The sequence below is a fragment of the Myzus persicae genome, unplaced genomic scaffold (genome assembly GCF_001856785.1).
Source record: "Myzus persicae strain clone G006 unplaced genomic scaffold, MPER_G0061.0, whole genome shotgun sequence".
Taxonomy (NCBI): domain Eukaryota; kingdom Metazoa; phylum Arthropoda; class Insecta; order Hemiptera; family Aphididae; genus Myzus; species Myzus persicae.
In genome coordinates this window covers 59,094-71,927 of record NW_019103076.1, presented here as the reverse complement: position 1 = coordinate 71,927, position 12,834 = coordinate 59,094, and the positions used below count along the sequence as shown (strand labels likewise).

The window sequence follows — 12,834 nt, the reverse complement described above, 5'->3', positions numbered from 1 at the left end:
TGTTGCGTATTGAAAATACAACTTTCAATAATTCGGCCCTAGAGGCATTGCATTATTATTTATCACGGCCATTCAGAACATATTAACAGAAAGTTATTTTCAGTCAGTTTTCGTTTCCCGCGTTTTTTCGCATACATTTATAGTCATTCGTTATGATCATAATCCGTCGTGCCGCGCATATTATCAGTACCTATAAAATACGCGGCGCGTGGCACCAGATTAGAAATATAGGAGGTGGACGTGTTTAACACATTGATGAATATTTGTTACGACTCAATATTTTGTTTTCCCGCCTAGAACAGCGCTATATTATTACCAACTGCCTTTTTTTAAAATGCACGCCAACAATTAGCATTTCTCCCAAACGTAGAACCCCTGAAAACAGGAAAATCGGCCGAAAGAGTGTGGGACGATCGCGGCTCACATTTTGCCACTCCTACTCAGTGCTATAGTCGCTAACCGCAGCTGTTATATGCTAACAACTGTGAGGCGCCGCCGACTGCCGAGGTTTTTTCGATTATTCGCCACTCTGACTTAGCTTTTCTCGACAAGTGACAACTTTCCTTTAACCAACGGGTTGCGACGTAGTATCCGTCCGCCCGCGAAACCCTATTCTCCAAATTTGTCTAAAACCGTTCTGATTTCATCAGATAATCGGTATTATAATTATTTATTCCTAAATCCTAATATCGTTTTGGTGATAAATCGTTAGCGGCGATCGATTAATCGTACCTTCGGCTCGAAGACCAATCGGTATAACTTTTATTTATTAATATATACTACCTATTATCGTTATTATAATGTTATCGTAACTAGTTTTTAATTATTTATTATATTATTGTTGTTTCCGCCGATCGTCCCCACTCACTACTCGAATGTGCTTTTGAAACTGGCTGTATTCCGTTAATCTTCATCTTCAGTTCAGTCAGCTAACAGTCGACGAATTTGACGCCATGGCGTACTGCAGAACTTTTAAGTCCCAGGTATGTATTTCACGTATTAACTAAAGGGACACCAAAGTTCGGGGTTTTCCTACCCTAATCTGGTTGACGATTCCGGTTTAATTTTCAACTATTATTTCCATGTACTCAGGTTTCATGGACCAAACTGGTATCTGGTGAGATCCAGCAGAGATGCTTCCATTCATCTCCGGCCGTGTTTGGTGCAAGCAAAGTAGCTATGAGCAAGTTAGACACCAAGCCCCTGCCGTACGACACCTTAGAGAAACGCATCAAAATTGTTGCCGATAGGTATGTAATATGTATGCTACGGATGGTTTTAATCTGTCCCTTTCGCCTGTTCTACCCATATCATACATTTTAATTTTTTCATTCTTAATTAAGTGTTTCTATTGTACTTAATCAAGTATTTCACAGGCGTAGCCTTGACCAACTCATCAAATAATGATAACTATTATAATACCTTGGTAATTATAGGTGGATATAGGTAGATAACAATTTAACATGTGCCCATGTTAAAAAAAAAATTTATTGAGTACTTAATTTACATTTAAGTATGTAAAATCTTTATTTTAACTTGTGACATGTCTAGTTTCTTAGCAAATTTTAATGTTATGACCAATAGGAATACTATTTTATTGTTATTTTTAACAATATTTTTTTGATTAATATAATTTAATATATCTAATAAAATAATGACTATGAATGAGGAAGAAATGTGTTAAATGGTCTGAAAAAACTTGAACTTTGCATGTTTATATCTGTAGACTTTGCATATCAATATTATTACATATTTTCTTTATTCAACTAATTATTTTATTTAAAATATTTCCGGGTATTTTATTCTTTTACTCATTGCAGCATTATATTATAATTTATCTAATGATTAGATATAATATGATCAATTTTAATTGTTTTCAGATCATAATCAATTTTTTGGTATTTAATTTGTAAAAATGTATTTTAATGTTTTATTTTTTTTATCTAGAAGAATAAAATTGTGGTTAGCGGTCATATAAAAAATAAAAAAAATAAATGATGTCCAAGCCAGGTCCGATGATTTTAGTTTATCTATTTTTAAGGTGGAGTTGATCTATTGCCAACAATTTTTAGTATGACCTATCTATAGTAGGTACTAGGTTGTGATTTCAAATGTTTTTTCTTTAACCCTTACCTTAATTTGTATTTTCCTACTGACTTTAAATATCTACCTTAATTAATTATTTCATTGAACTTAATAATAAGTAGACTAAATTAATATTTTATACACATTTTATCAATATTGATTGTCCCTACCTAATGCTAAATATTAATGATATTTCAAATGTGAATTATTTTAATGAAAATATAATTTATGATAAAATTCTTCAAGATAAATCTCATATGTCTTAGGTAGGTACCTAGTTATATTAGAATAATTTTAGTTTTTAAAAAAGGCATTTCTAATGATGAATTGTAATAACATACTTATAGTACTAAAGCTTTCTATGAATGATGTTTTTCATTATTTATTAGCTACATAACTATAAACTTATCTTATCTATGGCTTTAGGTACTTCCTGGTATTATAAAATAATTTGAAATTAATTATACAAATTATTGATTCAGGATTACTCATCATATTTGTGTGCGTAACACATAGTTATTGTTTCTTGAAAGTAGCTTTACTATGTAAATTGGAGATAAATAGGTAATAGAAGAATATAATTTTTTTCTTAAAAATAAATGTTTTAGATAACATATTTTACTGCGCAACGTTGTTTTTATTTTTTTTCATTATCCAAGTTTGAAAAACTCAAATTTAATGAACTTTTTTTTCGTATTTGTGCTACTAAAAAATTAAAAATATTCTCCTCTTTTATAGTGTGAAAATTGAATTACTTAGCTTAGACTACAGCCTGAGTGGTTCTATCCCGCATAAAACAGTTTATGTTATGTAATGTTTTTGCTACATTTGGAAGATCGAGACATTAAATGGCGGGTGTAACGTCCTTTTAAATAAAATAACAATATTTTGTATATTTATAGAATTGAAAACTATAGCAATCAGTATTTATAATATTATGTTATTAAGAGTGGCGTTAAAGTGGGTTCTCCCTACCCCCCGTTTCTACGTCGCTGGTCATGATTAACAATTCTAATAATATTAATTTAATTAGGTGATATAGGTAACATAATATATTGTTTTAATTTATAAACTCACGAGTCATGAATAAGGACAGGATATAATTTGGATGAAAATATGTCAAAATTGCAATGAAAAATACTATAAAGCTACATAATAAAATCATATAATATGTAAAATGTAAAATTGTTAATTACTTACTTAAATTTCATAATGGACATTTGCAGAACTATAAAATATTATTAAAAAAAAGTATTTAAAAATGATATACATTTCTTAATTCTGTTCTTAAAATTGTATTGTCTGTTACTTAAAATATGTTTGTATAATGAAAAAATACTTTCAACATCTGCACTTGTTGTCGGTGCATATTTAAAATAATTTAAAAAATTTGTTCATCAAATGTTTTATGTATCAAAAAAAATGTGCAATATCCACAGTGGCATGTATCATAAAAAAAATAGGCGTTGCTCTAATAATTGTTGGTGACCTACCCCTCATTATACTGTTATACCGACCTATAAAATGCCCTATTTTTCTTTTATTAATACCCACCCACCCATATTTAAGGTGTTGCTTTAGCAACACTTAGACCCTATGTTACACGCCACTGAATATCCATGAAATCTGGCCTTTATTCATGAATTGTAGAAAACTTAGCATACTCGTTGAATGAGCCAACTGTGTTTTAAGTTAAATCTTTTTTTAAAATTAAAATCAACCACAAAACATTTTGTAATATTGTATTAAAGTACTTAAAAGTATATTATACTCACTATGAGCAAAACATAATTTAATTGAATAATTATGAGCATTTTTTGGGTGTCAAAGATAACAAATTAAAATAAATGTTTATAACTATTATAGATTAGGAAAGCCATTGTCTTTAGCCGAAAAAGTACTTTACTCTCATTTGGATGATCCAGTTAATCAAGACATCGAACGTGGTGTCTCTTACTTAAAGTTGAGGCCTGATCGTGTAGCGATGCAAGATGCTACTGCTCAAATGGCTATGTTGCAATTTATATCATCGGGTTTGCCGAAGGTTGCTGTTCCTTCCACAATTCATTGTGATCATTTAATTGAAGCTCAAGTAAATTAAATTTAACAGTTATAATTGTATATTATTTTTATTAATAAATGTTTAATAATAGACAGGCGGAGTTGAAGACTTGAAAAGGGCTAAAGGTTTGAATGAAGAAGTTTACAATTTCTTGAAATCAGCAGGAGCAAAATATGGAGTTGGGTTCTGGCACCCTGGTTCTGGAATTATTCATCAAGTAAATATAGCAAAATATTACTTCTGACATTTTTATTAAATTACATATGTTAAAATTGAAATTATAATATTTTGTTTAGATTATTCTGGAAAATTATGCATTTCCTGGGTTATTGATGATTGGTACTGACTCACATACTCCTAATGGAGGCGGACTTGGTGGTTTATGTATTGGAGTTGGTGGTGCAGACGCTGTTGACGTGATGGCGGATATTCCATGGGAACTAAAATGTCCTAAAGTAATCAATAATTTATAATTAATTAAAAAAATATTTATTAATTTATCATGTAATTTTTATATAGGTTATTGGTGTTCATTTAACGGGGAAGATGACTGGTTGGACTACACCAAAAGATGTAATCTTGAAAGTGGCAGATATTTTGACTGTCAAAGGCGGTACTGGTGCTATAATTGAATATCACGGACCTGGTGTAGATAATATATCATGCACAGGTAGACATGTTTACTTAATATAGTATAGAGCATACTTTTAGTAATCATTTATTCATAATTACAAAGGCATGGGTACCATCTGCAATATGGGTGCAGAAATTGGAGCTACTACTTCTTTGTTCCCTTTTAATCACCGAATGGCAGATTATTTAAAAGCGACATCACGTGCTGATATTGCTGAAGAAGCTGCCAAGTACAGTAAATCATTATTGACTCCCGACAAAGGCAGTCATTATGATCAGGTAATATTTTGTCTTGAATTATTACAATATTGTACTAATATTTTGTTTTATTATTATTTTCAATGTAGTTAATTGAACTTGATTTAACAACATTGGAACCTCATGTCAATGGACCCTTCACACCTGATCTCGCCCATCCAATTTCAAAACTTGGAAAAAATGCCAAGAAAAATGATTGGCCAGTGGAAATTAAAGTTGGTTAGTTACTTAAGCTTATTTATTTAAATTGTTACAATTATTAGAAGAGAAAATAGTACATTTTACCCAAAAGATCTATAAGTAGTAAGATCTATAATCATAAGTGATTCGATTCTGATTTTAAAATTTCTTGAGGGCTTAGAGTAGCAAGGTTTTCTATTTTCTTTATTCAAATGACACTATATAATTTATCCCTGAGTGCTATGTAAAATCATAAAAAATAATTTTAGTTGGGCTAATGATTTGTGATATAATATAAATCATATTACAATACATCTATTAGTATGTTTTTATGATAGTGTTAAAACAGTTTGAAATCCATGTATGCTCGCTTTATAACTGGTAGTTTGTTTTTTTTTGTTTACCATTAAAATAAAAATATCATATAAAAATGGAATAGTACTGATCATGCTCATTTTAGTATTTAATAACCACACCAAAAAGTTAACTTTAAAGTTTAAATAAGTATGTCAGTAATATTACAAGTTTTGTTCAGGCTGATGCATGGTCGTAGTTTTTCCTCATTGCATCAGTCGTTATCACCTACCAAAATACAATATTACATTTATATGTAATCTTCTAATTGGAAGAGGTGAGTTAGGCCTTTAAATGAAATATGACTTGTTTAAAAATAAGTTCTATAATTATTTATATTCTTTATTTGTTTGACGTCCTTTCTGCAACGGCAGTAGGGATCACTGGTTTTGAAGAAAACTGTTGTTTTTTTATACTATTTATTGTTAAGATAATAATTGTTGTGTTTTAGATATTTGTTAAGATATTTTTCTAATTTCAGGTCTTATTGGAAGCTGCACCAACTCAAGTTATGAAGACATGTCGAGATGTGCTACTATTGCAAAAGAAGCTCTAGCTCATGGTCGTAAATCAAAAATTCCATTTAATGTTACTCCTGGATCTGAACAAATTAGGGCAACAATTGAAAGAGATGGAATTGTATATAAGAATTTTATATTATACTAGTTATTGGTAGATATTTTAATTACACTATTATTTAGGCACAAACACTGAGAGAATTTGGAGGTACTGTACTAGCTAATGCGTGTGGTCCATGTATTGGTCAATGGGACCGTAAAGATGTCAAAAAGGGTGAAAAGAACACCATTGTCAGTTCATACAACAGAAACTTTACTGGACGTAATGATGCCAACGCAGCAACTCATGCTTTTGTCACTTCTCCGGAGCTAGTTACTGCTTTAGCCATTGAAGCTCGTTTGGACTTTGATCCCACAGTTGATTCAATTAAGGGAGCTGATGGTAAGTTATATATTAATTATCAGTTATCATGATTTATAAACTTCAGTCACATAAAAAACCACATTAAAGGCATTAATATGTACTCAAAATCAGGGATTTGTATTAAAAATTAATATTTAACAATTTTATTTTTATAGGCAAAGAATTTAAATTGAGTAATCCATTTGGCGATGAATTACCCGCAAGAGGATTCGATCCAGGTCAAGATACATACCAAGCTCCACCTGCTGATGGTTCATCCGTGAGTGTGGTAGTAGACCCAAAATCCAATCGACTTCAACTATTGGAACCATTCAAGGTTTGGGATGGAAAAGACTTAGAAGGCCTTACTATACTCATTAAAGTATGGATAGATAAATAATATGCATTTTATGATTTTATTTTTTTTTAAATGCTCTTATTTCTAATGTATACCTTTTAAATAGGTGAAAGGAAAGTGTACAACTGATCACATTTCTGCTGCTGGCCCATGGTTAAAATACCGAGGTCACTTGGAAAATATATCAAATAACATGTTATTAACGTAAGTTATTATGATTTAGTTTTAATTAAAATGTATAAAATACATTTATTATTTTCATTATTCCAGTGCTACCAATGCAGAAAATAATGAAATGAATAAAGTAAAGAATCAGGTTACCGGAGAATGGGGTGCAGTACCAGATACAGCTAGGGCATACAAAGCCAAAGGTATATCGTGGGTAGTGTTTGGCGATGAGAACTATGGTGAGGGAAGTAGCAGAGAACATGCCGCGTTGGAACCACGACACTTGGGAGGACGTGCAATCATTGTCAAGTCTTTTGCCCGTATTCACGAAACTAATTTGAAAAAACAAGGAGTATTAGCCCTGACATTTTCCGATGTTAAAGATTATGATAAAGTTCAACCATCTGATAAAGTGTCTTTGGTAGGACTGAACCAATTTACCCCTGGCAAGGTAAACCTAAGTTCATTTAAAATTCATGCAGTTATCCAGTGCTTACTGTATATTTTATTGATCAAATTGTATTTGAGTTATTCAACTAATATTATTGTTCATAATTTTAGCCCTTGAAATGCATTTTGTCCCACGCTGATGGAAGTTCTGATGAAATATTACTGAATCATACATTCAATGAACAACAAATCCAATGGTTTAAATCTGGCAGTGCATTAAACCGAATGAAGCAAGTGGCTGCTGCTTCTAAATAAATGTTGATCCTTCAATATTAAATTGTATTATCTATTAATATTTAAATCATTGTTGATATTTTAAATTGAAAACAAAAAATAATTTTATGTAAAAAGTAACTGTTTTTAGTCAAATATTTTTTAGGCGAAAAAATCATTGGATTTAGATCCTTTGCTACTATTGTTTTATATATTATAATTGTTAATAAATTAAATAAATCAATTTTGATAGTTTTAAGTATGTTGATTTTTGTTACCTATTATAACTTTGCTCTTAAAAGTAGAATGAATGCCTTAAGACTAAAATAGTTTCAAGAAAACATTAAGGTTTATAAATCTTGTACATATTACTATAATTTCCATAAGATAATTCCCTTCAATGAGTCACAATCATTATATATCATTCAGTATATTTTAATTTTAAATAATTAGTTGGTATGTACATTGGTAATGGGAAACAAGTGGACAGCTAGATGGCGACGAAGTTCTGTACTTATTTGACATCAGTGTATGAGCTCAACGCCATGAAACTCTCGGGTGAACTTGACAGCAACGACGAAAAAGGCTATGCTTTTCACGACATTCCTAAAATATGACGATGGCAATAATAATACTAATACATCAGAACATTATACCAAATGACAGAGTTTGAATGATGCTTACCAAATGTTTTCGTCCTGGTAGATGAACTTTACCTTTTCCATGGCTGTGCGTGGTTTTGGCTGGACAGCCTGGGCCGGTCTTCCGAACATTTTATAAGTAGGTGATTCGGGATGAGAGCAACAAGGACAGGTAAGGTTGATCGGACGCTACAGCGGAAGTTAGTAGCTATACCCTAAGTATAGAATAATTCTGATCACCAATTATTAATTATTGTTGATTGACGGCGAAACTTAGACACAAATGCAAATTGATGAAAACGCAAGACGGTGAAGGCGTGAAATGTGGATGAAATATGAATCGGTCGTGTTTTGGATCCTGTGAATGGGCAATGGGCAATGGGCATTGAATTATTGAACCACGATGTTATCACTTATCAGCTGTTATCTTATGGCAGCGTAGCCAACCTATTTTGCCAAGTAGTCGCTCCTAAGCAGCCTGATAAAGATCCTCTGTTTTTTACATAAGAGCATATTTATTTAAGCCACAGAATATATTATGAAAATACCATCCATGGCTCCACTGTTTAAATTGTTTATCATTATTAGGTTACCATAATACCGTCCGTGTTCCTTCCGTTCATTGTCCAACATCTTGTTTGTGGTTTACAGTGTTGGCGCTGTTTTTTCGTTTAGCCTGCCGCCAATTTAATCTTTTATCTATACCTATAGATTAAGTCTATTCTGTGCCTATACTCTATTATAGTGTCTAATGTCTAGTGCCTTCTGCCCACCGGCCACCGCGTATGGTACTCTCTCGATTGTGATTTGCGTTCTTGACTCTGATGCTTAGTATTTCAATTTCCCCCGTTTTCCGTATTGTGGTCTCAAACCCGCAGATCGCTATTTACTATGAGCAAGTAAGCGACTACAACTAGAAAACAATTATTTGTTTCAGTTGTTAGCCAATCAATATGGATCTGTTGATGAATGAAGTACGATCATTACAATTAAAAATAGACGGTATGACCAAGAAACTTGACTCGTTGGATACAAAAATCAATGAAATAACCGAATCACAGCAGATTGGAGGAGGAACGGTTCGCAAATCTGACAATTTCAATAACATCATTATCAGATTTTTTACCGTATGTATGATGTATTATTTATAATTAAAAGGTTGGAAAGATAGGGGTTCCATACTAGTTAATCAGTAGCTGACAGCAGTTACTATTCTTGCAATGGTAGTCATAGATTCATAACTGTCTTAAAAATGTTTATTGTGACATTGTTCTTATGTTTTTTTTTTTAGGGCTTACGAAAATTGACACCTGAAGAATTAAAGAAGACTCTGGATGAAGCTAATGCTATTCTAAGTACTGTAGATCCCATTCTCACAGATCAAAATCTTGAACAAACTCTAGAACAGACTGTCTCTAAAGATAGGTTAAAAATAATGTTGAAAGAGGTATTTGATTTACTTAATTCATTGCACCATAGTGCCACAGTTGATGCTTCAACAAGTATTGAATCCAGAAATGATTATAATGAAGACAAAGAGAAAGAAGAGGAGAAAAAAAGAAGAGAAGAAAGAGAAAAGAAAGAGAAAGAAAGAGAAGACAAAGAGAAAAAAGAAAGAGAAGACATAGAGAACAAAATAAGAGAAGACATTGAGAACAAAATAAGAGAAGAAAGAGAAGATAGAGAGAAAAAATTAAGAGAAGAAAGAGAAGACGAGAAGAAAATACAATTTTGGAGAAAATATAAAAACAAATACAATTATATCGAGAAACTTAAACTTAAATTGCCGCCTTTAGACAACTCAGTTAAGGAAACGGAATCTCTACAAAGTGATGTAAATGCCAATGTACAAAATGATTTAAATGACAATACACAAAATGATGTAAATGACACTGTACAAAATGATGTAAATGGCACTGCACAAAATGATGTAAATGACACTGCACAAAATGATTTAAATGACAAAACATATACTTTAGATGATATTATACAGAAATTTGATGTATATGAAATGTTCAAAAGGAAACTTAAAAATTCACCATATGAAGACCCATATTTCAAAAATAATGTCAAAAATTCTAATTTGCGTTTAACATTACAAAGTGGTGAAACCATTGTAAAACCAGTGAGTCATGTAGCACCTCTTATAGTACTAAAAAAATGTGATGATTTGTGTCCAATTCCACTTCAAAATAAAAAAACGTATGTATTTATCGATTTTAATGTATAATATTTTATTTATTTAAGCTGTTATAATTGTATGTTTTAGTACGGGTAAACAATTTCCAAGTACTTCGAAACAAGTTTCCAATACTAAAAATACAACTACAAATGTGACCAAAAGAGAAACAAGAGCCAATAAAACAATGAAGTTGACCAATAGGTATATTTGCTTTTACACTCTATTCCAAATTAGATAACCCACTCAACTGATAAAAACTGGTTGCCCCCGCACATTCCCTTCCACAATTTTTTTCAGAATCTTACATATTATAATTTCTATATAATGTGAATTTTTCAATTTTTACTTCAGTTTTCTCCAAAGATATTAATCTTTTTGTCTAATGAACAATTTATAAAATGTGACATGTGCCTTTTTTGCATTAAATGATTCATTTGTACGTAAGTGTCGGCTTTCTTTAAATATTTAAATTTTCAAGTAAAAAATGATGTTTTTTAATTTGTGATACTTCACATATTTTACCCTTTCTTGAAAATTAAAATATCTAAAAAATATATGGCGCTTAAGCATTGATAACGTTCTTACCTAAAAGATTGATAATAGGTCAATTAATTTTAATATCAAACTATACAGCACATAATTGGAACTAATGAACGAACATTTTCTATGTCGTACATGTGTAAGCCTTATGTACAAAAAATAACAATAACTAAAAAAAAGTAGATACTTGTATCTTATAGGTTAGATTAGCTAACAGCCTGGCTATGTGAAATTCATTATACTAATTATTAATTATTAATTTCTAATCAATAATATTGATTATTGAACAAAAATATGTATGTTGACATTTCATTGGTTATTATTAAAAGAGAACAAAACACTGAAAACAATAATAATTTTTAATTCGAAGGAATTTTCAATTCTAAAAACATTAGTTTAGGTTAAACATTTCTACTCGCATTATTTAATTATTTTAGAGAAAATGAAAAAAGGCACATGACGTCATTGACACTGTAGTAATTTCTTATCTTCTACGTGTAAAATTTTGCTTCACACAATAATTTACTAACCTTAAGAATATATTTTTGAAATTTTGTTGTACTTGATGTATTTTTATGCACTGAAGGTGTGGCTGGAACCAGAGTTTTTACAATATGCCGCGATCAGACATTATCTCTTCTAGTATTTTTAATATTTAAAAAAAAGTAAACGATGGATAGCAATTCTAATACATTTATTGTCTAAAACACAAAAACAATCACACATTTATGTGTAAATCAAACATCAAAATTACTATTTTTAGGGTTGTTATTATTGTAAAAATTGAGCAACTTTTACTGGTGTGTAAGATGGGAATTATATCAAACCCATTTCAATGACATCACTTTCGCTATTCCATGTACCCTATTATCTCCTTAAATAATACATTTTTTTACATTGAATTTTGGCCAAATTGTTTTTTATAGTTCTAATAACAATAACTTAATATTTAATAATAATTAAAAGAAAAATTTTTATTGTGTTTTGTGCTCGTTTAACTTATAATGATTTTGTAACTATGAACTATTAGTATTGTCATACCTGATAGTAATATCTAACTTTATCATAAGCAATTATGTAGATTTTAACTGAATCAATAATATATTTATGTTGTTAATATTTTTAGTTTCAATACCAATGTGAAAGCTAACCAAACCAAAAAAAGAAGTCTGACCATCAAAAATAGTAAATATGAACCTTCCAAAAAAAAAAGAAATTAAACAAACCAATATCCACTAATATTTGTATTGTATTAATTAATTTATGAATTGTTATGACTTAAAACTAAATATTTATTCTTCATGTAATTCAAGAAATGAAACAAGTACAATAACTTTATTTACTATTAATATTATTTTAATTATAAACATTAAGAATGAATGAAATTCATTATTTACTCATTTAAATATTTTATGGTTATTTTAAATGTTTTATATTTATGAATGAATAAAATGTTGATGCCACTCTAATTAATCAATAAGCTTGATTTATGTGATTAGAATTTATATATGTATTTAATAGAATTACACAAGGATGTACCTGTGTACACTGTACGGGGTGTTTAAAGGTTCACCCTCTGGGTTTTCTGGGTACTTGTAGGTTATTGCAATTACTGTCACCTTATCGCGACTACCTTGATGTCTAATGCATGCTGCAATGAACGTCTTTTTAAGTATAGTGGTATATGATATAGCTTACAAATAAGTTAGGGTATAATAATACAAACAAATACGAGTAGGTTATATTAAATTACCAATTACTAAGTACCAAAATATTTCCTTATAGTACC

At 30.4% G+C, this 12,834-nt stretch overlaps 2 protein-coding genes across 3 annotated transcripts; both read left to right on the top strand.

Annotated features, from left to right (window-relative positions):
- Positions 1-455: 455 nt before the first annotated feature.
- On the top strand, positions 456-7,937 carry LOC111033720 (probable aconitate hydratase, mitochondrial). 2 transcript variants are annotated; one of them, XM_022314608.1, is made up of 15 exons: positions 456-753; positions 926-983; positions 1,093-1,250; positions 3,952-4,177; positions 4,239-4,364; positions 4,444-4,602; positions 4,667-4,817; positions 4,884-5,059; positions 5,128-5,257; positions 6,054-6,211; positions 6,274-6,532; positions 6,670-6,875; positions 6,958-7,055; positions 7,122-7,470; positions 7,581-7,937. In XM_022314608.1, exons 2-15 carry the CDS (start codon positions 954-956, stop codon positions 7,722-7,724), a joined length of 2,370 nt encoding a protein of 789 aa, XP_022170300.1. In that variant the 5' UTR covers positions 456-753; positions 926-953; the 3' UTR covers positions 7,725-7,937. The 2 variants fall into 2 exon arrangements, with proteins under 2 accessions (XP_022170300.1, XP_022170299.1); XM_022314607.1 differs by having other exon boundaries at positions 921-983.
- A 1,006-nt stretch (positions 7,938-8,943) lies between these two features.
- On the top strand, positions 8,944-12,319 carry LOC111033722 (myb-like protein X). The gene is made up of 4 exons (XM_022314609.1): positions 8,944-9,450; positions 9,615-10,525; positions 10,593-10,706; positions 12,172-12,319. The coding sequence occupies exons 1-4, from the start codon at positions 9,277-9,279 to the stop codon at positions 12,263-12,265; spliced, it is 1,293 nt and encodes a 430-aa protein (XP_022170301.1). The 5' UTR covers positions 8,944-9,276; the 3' UTR covers positions 12,266-12,319.
- Positions 12,320-12,834: the final 515 nt, after the last annotated feature.

Excerpts from the sequence above, each read along its gene's own strand:
- LOC111033720 (XM_022314608.1), top strand. The coding sequence starts at position 954 with ATGGCGTACTGCAGAACTTTTAAGTCCCAG. Across the intron at positions 6,212-6,273 it reads CAATTGAAAGAGATGGAATT|GCACAAACACTGAGAGAATT; the intron begins GTATATAAGAAT and ends ACTATTATTTAG. Across the intron at positions 7,056-7,121 it reads TCAAATAACATGTTATTAAC|TGCTACCAATGCAGAAAATA; the intron begins GTAAGTTATTAT and ends TCATTATTCCAG.
- LOC111033722 (XM_022314609.1), top strand. The coding sequence starts at position 9,277 with ATGGATCTGTTGATGAATGAAGTACGATCATTACAATTAAAAATAGAC. Across the intron at positions 9,451-9,614 it reads TCATTATCAGATTTTTTACC|GGCTTACGAAAATTGACACC; the intron begins GTATGTATGATG and ends TTTTTTTTTTAG. Across the intron at positions 10,707-12,171 it reads ACAATGAAGTTGACCAATAG|TTTCAATACCAATGTGAAAG; the intron begins GTATATTTGCTT and ends TAATATTTTTAG.